Below are 20,422 nucleotides of genomic sequence, written 5' to 3' on the forward strand. Positions count from 1 at the left end.
GTTTATAAAGGTAGTAGTATATTACTGTTTTATTGACCTTCCTAAATAATAAGTTAATCCTTCTATTCCCGCATAGAAAGCCAACATAGTAATACATTCTACCGTATGATAAGGTACTCATCTATAGCATTATTTTTCTTTATTTGAGAAGAAAACTTGATTTATAAAGGTGTGTGTTTAGATAGTCGGGGTCAAAGTTATAAACGATTAATCAACAAACAAAATGTTGTCCTGGGTTACTGTAGGGCCTTCACAATATCATTAGAAAAAAAGTCATAGTATTTTACCCATAAAGGGCAAGGAAGTGTGTTCATAAATGTACATTTAATTGTTTATTACAATATGCAGCTATTGTAAGACTTGCAATAAGGAAATAGTGGCGAAGGAAAGACGACACAAGTGTGTGGTTAAAAGTGGCGTGTTCTTAATATACTGTGTATCTAAGTGGTATGATTTCAACGTGGGTGTAATATAGCCTCTGTATATAACTTATACCTCAATGGATTGCGAAATAAAAAGGTGTCCATTAGCTGTATAGGCCAGTTATCAAAAATTAAATACAGTTATTGGTTTAAACTACACGTGGTATAGACTGTTATTTCATTGATCATCGTAAACAGTATAAAACTACTAAACCTATCAATATGGGAAAGTTAAATATATTTGAAATAACATTCTCTAACCCCCAGGCGGTGTACTATGGAGGGCAATTAATACAAGGCCATGTTACAGTGGAATTAAATGATGAAATAAAAATGAGAGGTAATTTCTGTTTTATGTTTCTCTATGTTTATTGGGTTTGGGGGCCACGGTTGATGAGTGAGTTAGGCGCTGGTTCTGGCGTGATTTCCTAATGTCAGTGGAAAGGTGTTAACAAGAGAGAGAGAGAGAGAGAGGGGGGGGTTAAAGTCCACTCGACACAAACTAGGTCATTTCGGGACTAACACTTGGTTTAATTTTATTTCAATAATTCGCTTGTGCGTAGGGGTCTTTTCTTTACCAGTGGGAGGAAACCGGATGACCCGGAGAAAACCCACGAGGTTGGACAGGTAACCCTACTCCTTGTCACGTACAACCGGCGATTCGAAACCCCGCCAGTTGACTCAGTGACACGCCTTATGATGCAGCGCGCCCGTGCTAACCATTCGTCCACCCAACCCCAAGGTCCCGTGTACACGTTGGCGTAACAAAGTACCTTGGAAATCTTATAATTCGAAGAGCCGGCGGAAACGGATGTCCGGGCAAACGTTTCCTCATTGGACATTACATGGTATGTGTTACTTTTCATTAGCCTGATTGGTGAAGAAAAGTTGGACCTTAAACCCAATTTCATTAAATTTCATGTTTTTCATAGCGTATAGGATGACGTTCAATAATATTTCAAGGCTTTTCCTTGTTAATCACCTGTCATATTTTATGCCAGTGTTGTCAACCATAAAGATCATAGAGGGTCTCGTTCTTTAAAAAGATACATTATATAAGGTTAGATAAAGAGCTGGCAGTTCTCACTATAATAGTTAAAAACTAGATAATGTAAAGGGAATTTGCTGAAAATTTCAGTCAAATTAATCCACTCTGAAACAGGAATTAAGCAATTGAATTTTGGGTCTAGCCTCGATCATCATTACTAAAGTCGGTACGATAAAATACATAGTCTCGATTATCTACTTCCTGATTTCGAAATGAGAGTTGAGCAGCAGATCGGATTCTAATCCAGTACATATCGCAGTCTAGTAATAACACCGAGAGTTAATTATGGTCTGGATAAGTTAATCAATGTCTAATTAATAATTTAAATCGTTCGTTTGTTCCTAAAGCCTAAAGTGTTACATCCACTTCTACCATAGGTGATATCGTAGACAAGTAATCTAGATAACATTTTCAGACCTAAATAGGCAGATTTAGCTCTTGCATAATCTATGTTTAAATAAAAAATTTGCTGACTCCATCTCTGCTTAGTTTACCAGAACCTAATTTACACCGGTTCTAACACGTTCCAACATTGATATCCGTAGACCTGCGCAGTAAAGCCCTGGATACAATGTAACAGATATCTATCGTGTTGACTGAACTAGATAATGGTCTACATATTAGTAAAATCGTGTGTAGTCAAGACCCAATAAACCCCATTATGTTCTTCTGATTGAATACATTGTACGTAAATCACATTGGGGAGTACACATTATTATAGTATTTATATTTCTGAACATATGAATGTATTTAAATATTATATTCACTCCCCAAGGCCACTAACGTATACTGTATTGAATTAAAAGTACATAATGGGGCTTGAACGGTGTCTTAGCTAAGATGATATTAGTTTTTCTTTCTATAAACCTCATATTTCTATATACTTTTACCTGAGAGTATAATATTTTATATATTTTATATATAAATATATATTTCCGAACAGTAAAATGAAAAAATAATGCGATTGTTAATAAATATTACACAAAACAAAAGCTTCCGTTGAAACAATAACATATTCTTTAAGATTTTTCACCGTAGGTAATAATATATTATCTATTTGGTGGGCCGACACAGCACCGATGAGCAAAGCGCGTTTTGGAATGGGAATTACGAGAAGGTCGTAGCGTCGTTGCCCTCGTAGCGAGAGAGAGAGAGAGATAGAGAGAGAGAGAGACTAACGCATGGCGCATGGTTCAATTTTATTTCAATTATTCGCTTGCGCGTAGGGGTCTTTAGCTGTGGGAGGAAAGCGAAGGACCCGGAGAAAATCCACGAGGTTGAACAGGTGACCCTACTCCTTGTCACGTACAACCGGGAAATAGAAACCACGCCAGTCGATTCAATGACAGACCTTTTGATACAGCATACACACGCTAACCATTCACCCATATTAAAAGATCCTGCAAGTATGTAGTCCATGAAAAGTAAACATTCCTGCGCGTAAAAGAAAAACAAACGTAACAGAAGGAATTCGAAATAAAGAGTAGGTCATACCGCCGCTGTCCATGTATTAATTTGCCTCATTAGCCCAGTCGGTGCAGAAACGTAAGATGTTACAGCGCACGTGCTAACCATTCGGCCATCCAATCCCCCTTTGTCCCGTATGACGTAAAACAGTCTTCATTAGCCCAGTTTATGCAGAAAAGTAAGACGTTAAACCCCATTTCATATCATTTCATATCATTTCTCAAAATTATCAAAGACATTTATGATTATCATAAACAAACGTTGTCCAAACACATAACCCTGCTAAGCAAATATGTCAGCATAGGATTGTTCCTTTGCTCGTGATCTATGACGAAAAATTGAGCTGGCCTTATCATTTAGCACTAACCCACTGTCATGACGATTTTTTGAGGATTGTGCGATAATTAAAATATTAGGCATCAGACCAGTAATAATCCCCCTCCCATTAACTTCAACTTTAAATCCACGACATTTCTTAGCCTGTAATATTTTTTTAACATTACGACGAATCTATAAGCAGTGACGCTATATTAGTAGGAGATCACAAATATTCGTGCCTCTTTACTTCCTAATCCTGCCTCCTCAACCCTGGCAGAAAATATAAATTATAAACTGAAACACTCTTTTACAATTCTATGCGAATTTAACACCGTGGTTTTTTTCCTTAAGTGGCTATATATCAAAAAAACAAAACAAAAAAAAACAATCCCCCCCCCCAAAAAAAATAAAAAAAACAACAATAGTATGAATTGAACAACTATATCATTATTAATTGTTTAATCACTGTCTAATATTTTACTCATCATCAACAGTCACATTGTGCTTGAAGTAAACAGTCGCGTTTTTTAACAGTACTGCATCATCTTACTTTAAGTAAACATTTTCTTTGACAGCACAGTACCGTGATTTTGTTGACTGTACAATCACATTTTGTTTTGACTACACAGTTACATAGTGCATGTTCAAATAAATGAAATAAAATGGTGTTTAAGGTCCTATTGTTCTGCTCCGACTGGAATAATTGCGACACTACAGGTAGGGTTGCGTCGTGATTATCCTTCGTCTCGGCACTAAAAAACATTAGATCTCTAAAGAATGATGTGACACTATGACCAATTAACTCTGACGACTTCCACTTTGTGTATACGGCCGGTGACACTAGGGTAACACTTATCCAGTAGACGTGGTACAAGGGTTAATCAGCGAACTGGATGTATGAGATGTGTTGTTCACGTTTGGGAAAGTAGGACGAGGGGAAATGTGTAGGGAGTGAAGTGCTGTAAAGGGATAGTTAGATGTATTATGAATGGTTAGAGTGGCTGTGGTGTTACGGTGAAATACTATGCCGCCACCGTAACACCACAGCTTTATGATTTGTTAGACAGGAGTGATGTAATGGGTGTCAACAACTGGGTATGCTGGTACCGTCGCAATGTAGCCGTGAAATATATATTGTGGGGGGGGGCGGAAACGGGAAAATATACAATTGTACTGAAAAATTTTTGAGTGATATGTATGAACTGTCTTCACACATTTGGTTTATAATTAGCGATACACAGGTACAGTGGCAAGTGTTGTACTTCACAGACTGTTTACCTCCGAACTACCTCCGCACGAAATCCCCGATTTGGGTACTTGTAAAAGAAAAAGAAATAGTACCTGTGCGCGTGCCAGTAAAAAAAAAACCTAAGAGTTCGCGCATAAAAATGCCCGAACGTACCAGGCGCCAGGCCATCCAGTAGACGTGGTACAAGGGTTAATCAGCGAACTGGATGTATGAGATGTGTTGTTGACGTTTGGGAAAGTAGGACGAGGGGAAATGTGTAGGGAGTGCTGTAAAGGGATAGTTAGATGTATTATGAATGGTTAGAGTGGCTGTGGTGTTACGGTGAAATACTATGCCGCCACCGTAACACCACAGCTTTATGATTTGTTAGACAGGAGTGATGTAATGGGTGTCAACAACTGGGTATGCTGGTACCGTCGCAACGTAGCCGTGAAATATATATTGTGGGGGGGGGGGGGCGGAAACGGAAAAATATACAATGTTGACAGTATGTGCCAGGCATGAGGCTGCGCAGACCGAGCGGCAGCTCGATAGGGAGTGTGTGGGAGGGTCACCCTCATAAAAAAATTTTTTTTGAATTTCAGTTTTCTGTAAGCAGTGAAAACACTATTTTGGCATTGTTTGCGGGGTTAAACCTAAAAATCACATTAATACACCTATTGCACGATATTGTGAAACTAGCTGACGAAGACAGCTCGGGCGGCGATTGTTCGACTCGGGGCTGCTCTGTCAGTATCTAACAAACGCATTTAGTTCGCGTACAACTTTTAAAAACCGAATGTCAGTATGGTATTTCTCACATAATTGGTTATCGCAAAAACAGAGTAAACTGAAAGCCAGTAATCTCGACTCAAACCTATAGTCTATAGCCCACTTACTACACTGTCACTAGGCTTCCTATATTATTGTTTGTGGACGGTTTACTACTCAGTGATAAGCCTGCGCCGCAAAAAGAGGTCTCGCCTTTTATTATTAGTATAATGACTTCCTCATGTGCGGCAGGTTAGTTTGCTTCTAAAAACACTGTTTTCCGTTCCAAAAAATACAAAAGTAATTTTCTACCAGATGACCATGGTTCTTTTCACCGAGACTAGATAATTTCTCTCGGTGTAAGGATATAGCTATGGATAAGTTCATACAAGGTCAATAAATCCGCGGTCACTTCGGGTCACACTGTTGAGAAAATAAACCGATGGGTTTGTTTAGTAGCAAATCGAGCGTGAATCAACTGAGTTTGTACTGAAAAATTTTTGAGTGATATGTATGAACTGTCTTCACACATTCGGTTTATAATTAGCGATACACAGGTACAGTGGCAAATGTTGTACTTCACAGACTGTTTACCTCCGAACTACCTCCGCACGAAATCCCCGATTTGGGTACTTGTTAAAAGAAAAAGAAATAGTACCTGTGCGCGTGCCAGTAAAAAAAACCCTAAGAGTTCGCGCATAAAAATGCCCGAACGTACCAGGCGCCAGGTCATCCAGTAGACGTGGTACAAGGGTTAATCAGCGAACTGGATGTATGAGATGTGTTGTTGACGTTTGGGAAAGTAGGACGAGGGGAAATGTGTAGGGAGTGAAGTGCTGTAAAGGGATAGTTAGATGTATTATGAATGGTTAGAGTGGCTGTGGTGTTACGGTGAAATACTATGCCGCCACCGTAACACCACAGCTTTATGATTTGTTAGACAGGAGTGATGTAATGGGTGTCAACAACTGGGTATGCTGATACCGTCGCAACGTAGCCGTGAAATATATATTGTGGGGGGGGGGGGGGAGGGCGGAAATGGAAAAATATACAATGTTGACAGTATGTGCCAGGCATGAGGCTGCGCAGACCGAGCGGCAGCTCGATAGGGAGTGTGTGGGAGTGTCACCCTCATAAAAAAAATCTTTTTTAAATTTCAGTTTTCTGTAAGCAGTGAAAACACTATTTTGGCATTGTTTGCGGGGTTAAACCTAAAAATCACATTAATACACCTATTGCACGATATTGTGATTGGACGTGTGAAAGGTTATTCGGGGTTAACGACGTATTGAATAACCAATGAAGTCGTGTTGAATCAACCGTGTTTTGACTCCGGGCTGCTCTGTCAGTATCTAACAAACGCATTTAGTGCGCGTACAACTTTTAAAAACCGAATGTCAGTATGGTATTTCTCACAGAATTGGTTATCGCAAAAACAGAGCAAACTGAAAGCGAGTAATCTCGACTCAAACCTATAGTCTATAGCCTACTTACTACACTCGTTTTTCTGGTGTTTACGTCCACTTCCACCTAAGGTGATATCGTAGACAAAAACTACACTCGTCACTAGGCTTCCTATATTATTGTTTGTGGACGGTTTACTACTCAGTGATAAGCCTGCGCCGCAAAAAGAGGTCTCGCCTTTTATTATTAGTATAATGACTTCCTCATGTGCGGCAGGTTAGTTTGCTTCTAAAAACACTGTTTTCCGTTCCAAAAAATACAAAAGTAATTTTCTACCAGATGACCATGGTTCTTTTCACCGAGACTAGATAATTTCTCTCGGTGTAATGATATAGCTATGGATAAGTTCATACAAGGTCAATAAATCCGCGGTCACACTGTTGAGAAAATAAACCGATGGGTTTGTTTAGTAGCAAATCGAGCGTGAATCAACTGAGTTTGTACTGAAAAATTTTTGAGTGATATGTATGAACTGTCTTCACACATTCGGTTTATAATTAGCGATACACAGGTAGAGTGGCAAGTATTGTACTTCACAGACTGTTTACCTCCGAACTACCTCCGCACGAAATCCCCGATTTGGGTACTTGTTAAAAGAAAAAGAAATAGTACCTGTGCGCGTGCCAGTAAAAAAAACCCTAAGAGTTCGCGCATAAAAATGCCCGAACGTACCAGGCGCCAGGTCATCCAGTAGACGTGGTACAAGGGTTAATCAGCGAACTGGATGTATGAGATGTGTTGTTGACGTTTGGGAAAGTAGGATGAGGGGAAATGTGTAGGGAGTGAAGTGCTGTAAAGGGATAGTTAGATGTATTATGAATGGTTAGAGTGGCTGTGGTGTTACGGTGAAATACTATGCCGCCACCGTAACACCACAGCTTTATGATTTGTTAGACAGGAGTGATGTAATGGGTGTCAACAACTGGGTATGCTGGTACCGTCGCAACGTAGCCGTGAAATATATATTGTGGGGGGGAAGGGCGGAAACGGAAAAATATACAACGTTGACAGTATGTGCCAGGCATGAGGCTGCGCAGACCGAGCGGCAGCTCGATAGGGAGTGTGTGGGAGGGTCACCCTCATAAAGATTTTTTTTTTTAAATTTCAGTTTTCTGTAAGCAGTGAAAACACTATTTTGGCATTGTTTTTGGGGTTAAACCTAAAAATCACATTAATACACCTATTGCACGATATTGTGAAACTAGCTGACGAAGACAGCTCGGGCGGCGATTGTTCGACTCGGGGCTGCTCTGTCAGTATCTAACAAACGCATTTAGTTCGTGTACAACTTTTAAAAACCGAATGTCAGTATGGTATTTCTCACATAATTGGTTATCGCAAAAACAGAGTAAACTGAAAGCGAGTAATCTCGACTCAAATCTATAGTCTATAGCCGACTTACAGTACTACACTCGTCACTAGGCTTCCTATATTATTGTTTGTGGACGGTTTACTACTCAGTGATAAGCCTGCGCCGCAAAAAGAGGTCTCGCCTTTTATTATTAGTATAATGACTTCCTCATGTGCGGCAGGTTAGTTTGCTTCTAAAAACACTGTTTTCCGTTCCAAAAAATACAAAAGTAATTTTCTACCAGATGACCATGGTTCTTTTCACCGAGACTAGATAATTTCTCTCGGTGTAAGGATATAGCTATGGATAAGTTCATACAAGGTCAATAAATCCGCGGTCACTTCGGGTCACACTGTTGAGAAAATAAACCGATGGGTTTGTTTAGTAGCAAATCGAGCGTGAATCAACTGAGTTTGTACTGACAAATTTTTGAGTGATATGTATGAACTGTCTTCACACATTCGGTTTATAATTAGCGATATACAGGTACAGTGGCATGGGTTGTACTTCACAGACTGTTTACCTCCGAACTACCTCCGCACGAAATCCCCGATTTGGGTACTTGTTAAAAGAAAAAGAAATAGTACCTGTGCGCATGCCAGTAAAAAAAAAAACCTAAGAGTTCGCGCATAAAAATGCCCGAACGTACCAGGCGCCAGGTCATCTAGTCAGGACTTTCACGCTGAGTATAGTGACACTGCAGTCAATTAGGAACTAACTTTGACTTCACGTTGTATATAAAACTTCAAGGATCAATTGACTCTGGAAAACTTTGTTGGTTAGCTATGTTTTTATATCTTTATAATATCCATAATGCAAACGTTGCATACAGGAAACTACACACACAGCTATGACATTAAATATAAGCTAAATATAAGTTCTCTATCAATTAGCGAGTGTTCTGAGGCGAGAGCCATTCCGGCCTCTAAGCCGAGGGGCTGTGGGTGTGATGTTCTCCTAGGAACTCCGAACGATATCTCTCCTATGATCTCTGAATGATGTCTTCAACCTAGCCTCTAAGCCGAGGAGGCTGTGGGTATGATGTTCCTCTGGAAACCCTGAATGATGTCGGTATACCGGTCTTTAAGCCGAGACGGCTAGCGGTATGTCTCACTAGGAAGCCCATCCGATGTCTCTCCTAAGATCTATAAATGATGTCCGAAGGGAAATTGAACCTCGCTCTTTCTTATATAGAAATATAGATGTGTCAGCTATTAGGGTAGGGCGGGCCATTTTGGGGTAAATGTTTCGTATGGGCACCGTTTTACGTCAACAGTAGTCAATTTAATTGGACTAATTTGTGCACGAGATGACTGGGCGATAGTACCCTACTTTCAGCAATGGATGGTGACAGGAAATGTCCTTGAGTTAGTCGAAGGAACTTGAATCTTGCAAAATATCTACTTTTTCGGTAATTAAATGAACGTCTCCGATTGCTTTGATATTATTCAAACTTAATGCTTGGAGGTTCTCATGTTCCACATGTTCCTAAAAAAAATAATCTTCTTGTTGCTTTCAGGAATAAGACTTCATTTTGATGGCGGTGCACGAGTTCACTGGACAGAACGACACAGCACAGGCAGTGGTAAAAGTAGACGCACAGTTACAAGACATTATTCATCCAGTGAAACATATTTTAATCATACGCTGGTGTTATTTGGCAAAGGTAAGATACATTTGTATTTGATTGGCCTTGCTGTAGGGACTTTGGGGGTTTTCACCTAAACTTGCAAAATTTGGTTCCATAGTGATCTCATATCTGGAAATAGTCAAAACCTATGTCAACATAAATATAAAATGAAAATATTGCTATCGGCCACAACCTTAATCAAAACAACTACTACCATATTGAGCATGCTCAACGGGTATGCTAACTAATGATAGAATACCGATGGATTGTGGGACCCACGGTGGCTAAGTGGGTAAGACGCTGGCTCGCGTGTTCGATCCCTGCATTGGCCGAGAATGTTCATAGGGATTTTACGACGTGGTTTCCCCTTGTCAGTGGAGCTGAACGGAGGGCCCGACAAAAAAAGAGAAAAATTGAGGTCCCGTTTATACCTTGATGTAAAAGATCCCTTGGCAGTTGGAATTCGATATAAGAGTGGACCATATAATTATATATATTGCCGTTGCCCGGGCAAAAGCTCCTGTATGGCGTATGCCCGTCTTTATTAGCCCAGTCGGAGCAGAACAGTAGGACGTTAAGCCCCCATTTTTTCTACTTCCGATGGATAATTGATAAACGCTTAGTAGTTTTAACATTAAAATGATCGGTTAAGAATAAACATTATTACATCAATTTTATTTCAATAATTCACTTGCGCCTACGGGTTCTTTAACAGTGGGGGGAAATCGGAGGATACGGAGAAAACCCACAAGAGGCGAGTCGAAACCATTCGGCATCCACCCCCACCCCCTAAAAAACAACTTGGTTTCCGTAATTTATGCTAAAGAAATTATAGGTTCACATCTAGTTGCACCCATTATTTAATATATGCGTCAATTGATTTATGTTATCAGGTCCAGGACAGAAGGGAGACGACCCAGTTTTAAAAGCAGGAAGATATACATATCCATTTAGTTTCCAGTTGCCCACAGGAATACCATCATCTTATGAAAGTTTTACTGGGCGGGTTCGATATTCAGTGGGTGGTGTAATCGATCGTCCCTGGAAGTTTGATCATACGACGAGGCGGGCTTTTACAATTGTCGATCCTCTTGATCTTAATCTGGAGCCAATGGCCACGGTAAATATGTTTTGTCAAATAAAAAGATTCGCGTTTTGATTCACTGTCGTCTGATTTTCATACACTCACATTTCAGTGTGGAAGTATAATGTCAGTCCGACAGCTGTTGACCTCATTAGGAGATAAACCTTATCGATATTATGCGTGCCCCGATCTTCCGTTAAAGAGTTACGTCCCCTTTTCATTTTCGAAGGGATGTTTTTTTTTTTAAATTTCGTAAGAAGCAATGGGGTAATAACAAAACAAATCCTGTCGATTTTCCGAGTCACGCATGTCCGACAGCTTTGTGAGTCCAACGATTTTGTTTTCAAATTTGGTTTGAATCATTGGGGCCTTGTGTCAATGAACACCTATCAATGTTTTCTCGACCTTCCGTTGCAGAGTTTTTCGCAAACCCTGTGAGCTCAATATATTCTACAGTTCTTTTCTTAAATTTGTTGTAACGTACCGGTGTTATTAGAGAAGAACCCTATCCATTTTAAGTTGGAGGACGAACCCTGTTAATTTCACTGTGAGCGCAATAGATGATAAAGTCTTTACCAGATTTTTCTCAATTATTTAGAGCACGAACCCTACCGATTATCCTATTGATGAATTCTACTGACTTTCAAATTGTTTTCCTTCGGAAAAACTGTTGTCCATATGATCTTCTTCGGGACATGGCTGCTGTGTGGGCGTTGGGCGTATTTCCACGCATTTTGCATATTATTAGGCTATAGCTATGTAATTGGAAACTGTGTCTAACAAATAGAGGAGCAACAGATAATTAATTTAAGCATACTTTATTGTAAATTATATGCAAAGTTATTAATTGTGAATATAATGAGAGGGCCGTTTTATTGGGGTTTTTTTTAGCACATTTCACCATTTTTTCCCAAAATTGATCTCGCACTAATACGGGACCCACCAACCTACTTAAAAAAAATTGCCAGGGTGTGGCTATTTTCAGGTATTAATGAATTACTAATTGTGAAGTAAAGATTAGTAGGTCTTAAATATGAATGAATATAGGCTTAGTTAAAATTTTGTATACAATTGCCAGGTTGAGCCATAGTTCTACCGGACTACTAACAATAATAGAAAGCATACCGTGAACGCAGTATAGGTCCGTCAGCTCAATGAGACAACGTCCCATAATAGCATCCATACCGTGAACAGAGTATAGGTCCCTCAACTGAATGAGACAATGTCCCATAATAGCAAGCATACCCTGAACAGAGTATAGGTCCCTCAACTGAATGAGACAATGTCCCATAATAAAAAGCATACCGTGAACACTGCGTAAGTCCTTCAAAAGAATGCTTAGATCAATGATCACAAATCATTTAAATTAATTGTATTTGCTGATAATCTCTGTGTTTTTTCAGCAAGGTGCCTCAGCAAATGATGATAAAACGTTGTGTTGTTTGTGCTGTAAATCCGGGCCAATTAGTTGTATGTTCAAACTTGATAGATTGGGTTACGTACCCGGTGAGGTCATTCCCATCACCGGTGAGATAAATAATGGCAGTCGACGAAAGATGACCAGTTCTTTCGCTGACATTAGAATGGTGAGTCGGGATTAAGATTAATCTTGATAGTAACACATATAATCCTTTAGTGGCATTTAGCAATTGGAAACATAACAAACACATAGTATAACTCTATTATTTGGAACCCTAACAGATATACCGTTCAGGCGCTTATTTTTAAACCAGTTCAAAATCGCCGGGGATTTTAAGGCAGACAGACAGGGTCGTGTTGCGTTCACACTTACTATAAGCCAAACCAGTTTAACTATTCTGACTAGGGCGATTGGGGTGGCCTAGTGGTCTAGAGTGTCACGCTTCGACCTCTAGTTGGCCGGTCACCTCTGACTTGCGGTTGTGGTTTAGATCCCTGGTATAAGCGTGTGTGACTTGGAGATAGGGGGTGCCTGCTCAACCTCGTGGGTTTACTCCGGGTACTCCGGTTTCCTTCCACAGCAAAGACCCCTGCGCGTGCGCTAAGATCATTAAAATAGAAATAAGACAAATTTGTGTGCGATATCACCTTCTGTGGAAGCGGACGTTAAAATAACACTAAGTACAACAAGTGTTCTGATTTCTTCGGTGGGAGGTTAGAGTTTACTCCGTATTGGTAGCTTCATATTCTTTATTCGGTTCTTGCACGCTATCGATAACAATGGCACTGCATTACGCGGCTAGTTGCCATGAATGTAACTTACCGCGCGTGTCCAAAGCCAGCTGGGGTCGGGGTTTTTAAGACGATTCGTTCAGACGGCCAATATGAACCAGTTTAAAATAAAAATACTCGCACGATGCGGTTTTTAAACTAGTTTATTTGCACTACATTTACGTTCAAACGACAAAGTTATACTGGTTTAACGACCCCCGTGGTTTTTAAACCTGTTCAACTTAAGTGTCTGACCGGGATAAAAGACGAACATGGGTCTAAAAGCACATTAATGTACGAGTGTGTAATGAAGTGATTTACGTTCAGTTTTTAAAAAAAAAAATCATTTAAGTTTCAATCAAGTATGTTGGGTTCAACGAACATCAGTTGTTTACGTTTGCTTTGTCTATTCTACACGGGATGCTTTGAAGTTATCATTTTGTCGTTTGTGAATCAGTCATTTTTGGGTACTTCTCAGTCGTGTATATATTATCGACTGATAGAGAATCTGTTTCAGAAGAGTAATTTGCCCCTGAATTTGATAATTAGGAGATAAACACTTTCTTTTTCGCATTTAAAGGGGTGTTATTGTGGAAAATCTCAGGACATGTCTATTGCACATTAACCCCCCCCCCCCTATAAATACGAAACAGGAAGTGTTTATCGACATTGTAACATGCTATTTTAAGATTTTAAAAGAAATTACTAAACAGAATGGTGTTATTGTCCAATAGACAGTGTCTAATAATAATTGACCAATCAATGCAAGATTCACCCTTAAGCATGTTACAATATCGCTTACAAACGTAATAGACTTTAGGCATATTTTGCTTACTGACATTTTAATGTTATATTTAAAAGAGATTTCCAGCATTACATGGCGCGTTTGAGATACAGTTTTATAAAATGTTATTCCCCAACTCTCTTGTTATCAACTGATGACGTTTTCATACATTTCGACATTCATGTACCATTACGTCATCATTACTTTCAGACTGTTCAATATCACGCCAGAACAAAAACTAGAACAAGATGTAATATTGTGTCTAAAATCTGGCATGGTGCCATTGAACCAGGTGATAGTGATATTTGGAACGGAGATCATCTGCCTGTACCTCCGTTACCCCCGTCTGGTTTACGAGGATGTCGAATTATAGATATCAAATATACAGCAGTGGTAAGATACATACATTTATGTTTTATTTCCTATTTATGGATATGGAATGAAATGAAATGAAATGGGGTTTAACGTCCTGCTGTTCTACTTCGAACTGCGCTAATAAAGACGAGCATACGCCATACAGTGTGCTGAGGGAATTTTTGCCTACGGCCTACTCTTATTTCGACTTCCAACTGTCAAAGGATCTTTTACGCGCATTCCTATGTGTACACGGGACCTCCGTTTTTCGTCCCACCCGAACGACTAAACAACAGTCCTTGGCATGCCCCTTGTTATGCATTTATGACAAGTGGGGAACCACGCCGGAAAATTTGGGTGAACTTTCTCGGTCAATGCAGGGATCGAACACCCGACTTCCAGGCTAGCGAGCCAGGGTCTTACCCACTTAGCCACCGTGAACCCCTCCTATGTATGGCTGTAATGTATTCATAATAGTGGCTTTAAAAGCCTGGTTAGAATTAAAATATATTATGATTTATGTATGCATCTCCTCTATCATATTGAGTACATGTATCAGCACCATGTCATGAGTAGTAACAGAGAGAGAGAGAGAGCGTTTAACGTCCACTCGACACAAACTAGGTCATTTCGGGACTAACACATGGTTCAATTTTATTTCAATAATTCGCTTGCGCGTAGGGGTCTTTAGCAGTGGGAGGAAACCGGAGGACCCGGAGAAAACCCACGAGGTTGGACAGTCGACCCTATTCCTTGTCACGTACAACCGAGGATTCGAAACGAGTAGTAACGGGTTATTAATACGTGAGTCAACACCTGCGATACATTAATATCAGTTGTTTTCTCCGATTTTTGTTCTCTGTTTTCCCTCATAATCTAGCAATATGCTAGGTGGGTGGTGGGCCCTTGGGGAAGTTTGTCCCCCCCCCCCGTGAAAAAATTGTCGACCATAAAAACGATAGATATACATTGTTCGTAATTTTACAGCACCCCTGAGAACACTTCCCGCCCCCTCGTTGCTCTGAGCTGGTTACGGACCTGGGTTTAACTGTCTGTAATCTATATATTTAAAATATTGGCATCCATGTTTATATCGTGTTTAGTGAGAAAGGGTTATTAATTGATCCCCGTGGATGCATCTGAGATAGCACTGATGTCAACTTTTGTCATTTGTTTTCCTCGTGACTATGAATTCTGATATTTCCTTTGTATATTGTTTTCAGTTAAATGTTGTTCCGTCTGGTTTAGCTTTTGACTTGGTGGTGCCAATTGATATCATATTAGGCTCAATACCTCTCCAGAGAGTAGCACAACAGTATGGTCTACCACCACCTCTTCCAGGGACTAATGCAATACCAATGCAACCATCAGCTCCTTCCAATATGGGTTTGCGTAAGTAAACCTGGTTTTATTATTTAAAATGATGTATTTGTCCACCGTAAACATTGTTGCTTATCATAGACCGTTAGGGCCAAGTCCGACGGATGTCTGCTTTACCTATACTCTATTGGCCGTCAGGAAACTACATGTAAAGATTGATGTTTTTCAATGTGATTAAAATACAGATCTATATTTCGTTTCGTTTCTTTATACTTTTGATGCCCTCTACCAGATGTAGTAGGAGGTCGCGTCAGAGGTCATGCGAGCAGCTTTTGGCCCTATGACGTCAGATATTTGATTAACCAATCAGCGTTGATGTTTCTAGTGGGTTACCCACAGTTCCGTGCAGCCCAGGCCGTTTCATTGGCTAATCCCTCACATCATTACAACTCTTTCAGATGCTAGTGTAGTAAAGACAAGTAAAACGAAATTTTGTACTATAAACAAAGGAAACGAAATAGGATCTGTGTTTTAATCACATTGAACATTTTTTTATGGGAGACAAGCACTGGTTTTATTCTAAAAGCACAACGTTTCGACAAATATTCCCAATCGCTAAATGCTACTTAAAGATTATTCTGTTGATTCTTTTAGAATTTGTCATAAAAAGTTGCATTTGTAACTGTAGTTAATGTGCCTATCAAATGTAACGATTTATCCATAATTGACAGGGCTGCTGATGAGCGTATATTTTTTGAAATAATTTCGGAAATGTGACGATTTTGGAAATGTAAATGTAATTATTTTGTAGATCTTTTACACTACAACCTTCACAAACAAAGCTATGGTGAGCTTATATTAGTTGCCTGGCAATGGGTTGTTTTAAGAAAATGGCACGTTTTGTTTCTTATTTTCGTTTAAAAATAAGCCTTGTTTTTTTTTCAGCTCCGCCATCCTATGCTGAATGTGCCTTTGGTAAGGTTAATATACGCGAAGAGAGTGATAATGAACACACACGTGGGAATATGGACTATGCTCCTGTTTACTCATATTATAATTGGAATCAACATGAAGCTAATACATTTATGCCTGTAACTGAGCAAGAGACTGAGTAAAACAAGCTATGATCATACTATAATCCTACAATATTCCGTCCAAATGCATGTATTATAACTATTTGATGTTATATAACGAATACTGTACGAGGTTTATATACTATAATCCTACAATATTCCGTCCAAATGCATGTATTATAACTATTTGATGTTATATAACGAATACTGTACGGGGTTTATATACTATAATCCTACAATATTCCGTCCAAATGCATGTATTATAACTATTTGATGTGATATAACGAATACTGTACGGGGTTTATATACTATACTTAAAGGCACTCATGTCTGTAGCTCAGCGAATAGAGGAAAATATAATATCTCAAATTTGACCATTTACAACTGTCTGATTCGTAGGACTCAAATAACATTGCTTCACATTTGGGTGATATTTGGTGCTAACATAACAAACACCGCTCTAGCCTTGGTGCTTGAAATTTAACATCGCACATACAGTAGTCTGTTTTAGGAGTGATATCTTCTAATGTGAAATGTCATCATATAACCAGATGCATCTTCGGTGGTGAATTATTTAAAACAACCAATCGGATTAAAAAACAAGATCTATATTTCGTTTCGTTTTTTATCCTTTCGATGGCCTACACTACATGAAGATCTGACCAGTTGTAGTGGAAGGTCGCGTCAGATGTCAGACACTGATTAATCAATCAGCGTTAACGTTTCTAGTGGTTTACCCAAAGTTCCGTGCACCTCATGTCAAAAACTCACCGTAGCAGATTGTTTCCTTGGCTAATATAACAACTCTTCCAGACCTTAGTGTAGTAAAGACAGGTAAACGAAATTTTGAACTATAAAAAACGAAACGAAATAGGATCTATGTTTTAATCAGATTGTAAAACCACACGCTTTGTTCACTTTGCGCTGTGAGCACGTTTTGTGGATTTGGTGCTATATAAATGAACATATATAGAGCATCTCCTACTCGTCTTTTTTTATATCAAAAAATATTAACACAAGTCGATAAAGTAAAAAAAAAACGAGGCTCTTATTTATCACTGAATCCTTCCTTACATGCATAAATAAATAAATCTAATTCTTTGCTATAGATTTCACTTTTATTGAACCTGGTTACATTACGGCATAGTGATACATCATTTGTGACAGCAATTCAATCATTAGAAAGGCCTTTGTATTGACCCAGTGTTTCCATGAAAGTCAATTAAATAAAAATAGTTTCTTTTTAATAAGAAAGAAGTTATTTTTAATAAAAATGAACTGTTCTTTGAAAATAAAAAAAAGTAGTTCCTTTTTAATTGACCAATCAAGTTCATGTAAAGCGATATCTACTGTAGAATGTATTATTGGGTGACAATATTATTTATTATTGGTCACGATGGACGGTATCGTCTTTTCACTATTTAGCCAGGCAGTGGTCTATACATGGCATTTCTGCTAAAACAACAAAATTACTTTAAATGACATTTTGTGGCATGACATATTGCACAAATCTCAGCCATACACCCGGACAAAAAATTTTGTTTGAAAATTGCCAAATATAACTCATAACTTCAGTGTTAATTGTTTTCCTATAATTGATAATATATATTTATCCTACCAACACGAAGTATGTGTAAATATAAATATGCAACCATAATATGTATTAATTTATAATGATTTATTATCCTTTTTTGAGGAGTTTGGTTTTCTCTGCTATCAATGAAGCAAATCTGAAGTGCCTATACAAATAAATATATAAAAATAAACCTATTATATCTACTATATCATAATATGTGTTATTGTTACTTTTATGTTCCACTTTGTTTTTCTCTACTATTTATCCGGCCAACTTGAAATGTCATTTAATATAAAAAAAAAAGACATCCACTAGTTTATAATAAGTTTTATTATGCCATTTTGTCTCACTTTATTTTTCTCCACAATTTATCCGACCAACATGTTATTTAATATAAAAAAAAGATATCCACTAGTTCATAAAATGTTTTATTATACCTTTATGATCCACTTTGTTTTTTCTCTTCTATTTATCCGTCTAACTTGAAGTGCTGTTTAATATATAAAAAAATATCCACTAGATCATAATATGTTTTATTATACTTTTTTGTGAAGAGGTTTTTTTCTTCTATTTATGCGACCAACTTGAAGTGTCATTTAATATAAAAAAAAACATCCACTATTTTATAATATGTTTTATTATACCTTTTGTGTGAAGAATTGTTTATCCAACTATTTATCCGGCCAACTTAAAGTGTCATTTAAGAAAAAAAAAAGATACCCACTAGATTATAAGATGTTTTATTATACCTTTTCGTTCGCCTTGTTTTTTCTCCACTATTTATCTGGTGCTATTTAATATATAGAAAGATATTTACTAGTCCATATAATATTTTATTATAATTTTTTGTGAAGAATTTGTTTTTTTCCTACCATTTATTTGGCCAGCTTGGAGTATCGTTTAAGTATTGTTTAATGGTCGAGAGAGAGATATTAAGTTAACGGCCCTCGTATTGTTTTAATATATTACGCAATGTCTTATAAGCTCGAGACCATTAAAAAACGTAAAATACAGACACTTCGCACGTGCTTCTACAGTGAAATGTCACGCGAGTCCAATATTTCACTAGCATAAAAATGTACGATCGGCAAGTTGTCCGTACGATTATTTGAAATAATGATACGCCAACATTAAAGGGTGACGTCACATCTGTATTTTAATATATAAAAAGATATCCACTAGTTTAGAGTATGTTTTATTTATACCGTATGGTGTTCAACATTTGAGTTTGATTTGTCAACTATTTATCAAGCCATATTAAAGTGTCATTAGTCCCGCGGTGCCCCCAGATGAATTTATTCCCCCTTTCAGTAAGCCGATAAGAAGTTCTAACGATTGCTTTTTGGAAGTTGAGTTATATGTCATTGGCTTGTTTCTGTATCCCTTAAAGTTGTAAGGATATGTGTATTGATTTTTTCCTAAAGTTTTAAATTCATTGTAAATTTATACATACGTGTATTGTCTAATTGCTCAGTAGCAGTTGGATGGGTCTGGTTGATATTTATTAATCCAGGCCATTCAAATGGATTTTTGTCTTCAAAAGTGGACCAGAAATCGACCAAGAGAAATTTAAAACAGTACAAAATAAGCAGATTTCCCACAGTGTGAAATAGGCAAGGAGTTGTTTTCATTATGGGTAATTCGTTTAAGGATTTGCCGGAATAGCAAAATACATAAATGATAAACATATATTATGATCAATATATATATGTATACAGGGTACATTAAGATTACAGAAAGAATATAATCAAGTGTTGGCTACCATCAATACCAAGAAAGGATCGATACTCGACTGCTTAGTTTAAATTCATAACTTCAAAATCTCTGGCGACTATTGAAACCTGTAACCGATGTGGGGGTGTACGTGTGGCTAGGGATCCAATGTACAAAGGACTGCAATAAAAATGTAATACCCGTCATAAATTTAGAATATACTATATCGAAATACTAGTAGACGGGGTGACCCCTCCCCCCATCTTTTGAAGTAGGTAGTTATTTTACAAATGGCAAACCGCTTGGTTAGTTTAATACAATCATCAACTAGCCTACACACACGATATTTTTTTTAGTTGATTTGTCGGAACAGTTATCTCAATGACGTAAAATTATCGTTAAAAAGATGAACAAAATGATGGTAAACTGACTGAGAATTTTTACGTAAATTTTACGTTACGTAAATATAACATCATGTTGTTATGTGGATAGTACGACGCGAATAGCCTACCTTGTTTACTTGAATAATTTGGTTTTTTTTAATTTATGCACCTCATCTGAATTAAAAATAATTAATGCGGTATTAGGTAAGATTATATAATGGGTTATTTGACAGTAGGCTATATATT

General features: G+C 38.0%; 1 protein-coding gene across 1 annotated transcript; it reads left to right on the plus strand.

The window, feature by feature from the left end:
• Positions 1 to 397: 397 nt before the first annotated feature.
• LOC126819367 (arrestin domain-containing protein 3) lies at positions 398 to 19,234 on the plus strand. Its single transcript, XM_050547376.1, has 7 exons — positions 398 to 762; positions 9,589 to 9,735; positions 10,593 to 10,819; positions 12,187 to 12,369; positions 13,968 to 14,150; positions 15,335 to 15,503; positions 16,377 to 19,234. The coding sequence occupies exons 1-7, from the start codon at positions 645 to 647 to the stop codon at positions 16,544 to 16,546; spliced, it is 1,197 nt and encodes a 398-aa protein (XP_050403333.1). The 5' UTR covers positions 398 to 644; the 3' UTR covers positions 16,547 to 19,234.
• The last annotated feature ends 1,188 nt before the right edge of the window (positions 19,235 to 20,422 follow it).

Source organism: Patella vulgata, chromosome 4 (genome assembly GCF_932274485.2).
Source record: "Patella vulgata chromosome 4, xgPatVulg1.2, whole genome shotgun sequence".
Lineage (NCBI taxonomy): Eukaryota > Metazoa > Mollusca > Gastropoda > Patellidae > Patella > Patella vulgata.

Coding starts and splice junctions, on each gene's coding strand:
- LOC126819367 (XM_050547376.1), top strand. CDS start 645: ATGGGAAAGTTAAATATATTTGAAATAACATTCTCTAACCCCCAGGCG. Junction 763..9,588: donor TGATGAAATAAAAATGAGAG/GTAATTTCTGTT, acceptor TGTTGCTTTCAG/GAATAAGACTTCATTTTGAT. Junction 10,820..12,186: donor ATCTGGAGCCAATGGCCACG/GTAAATATGTTT, acceptor GTGTTTTTTCAG/CAAGGTGCCTCAGCAAATGA.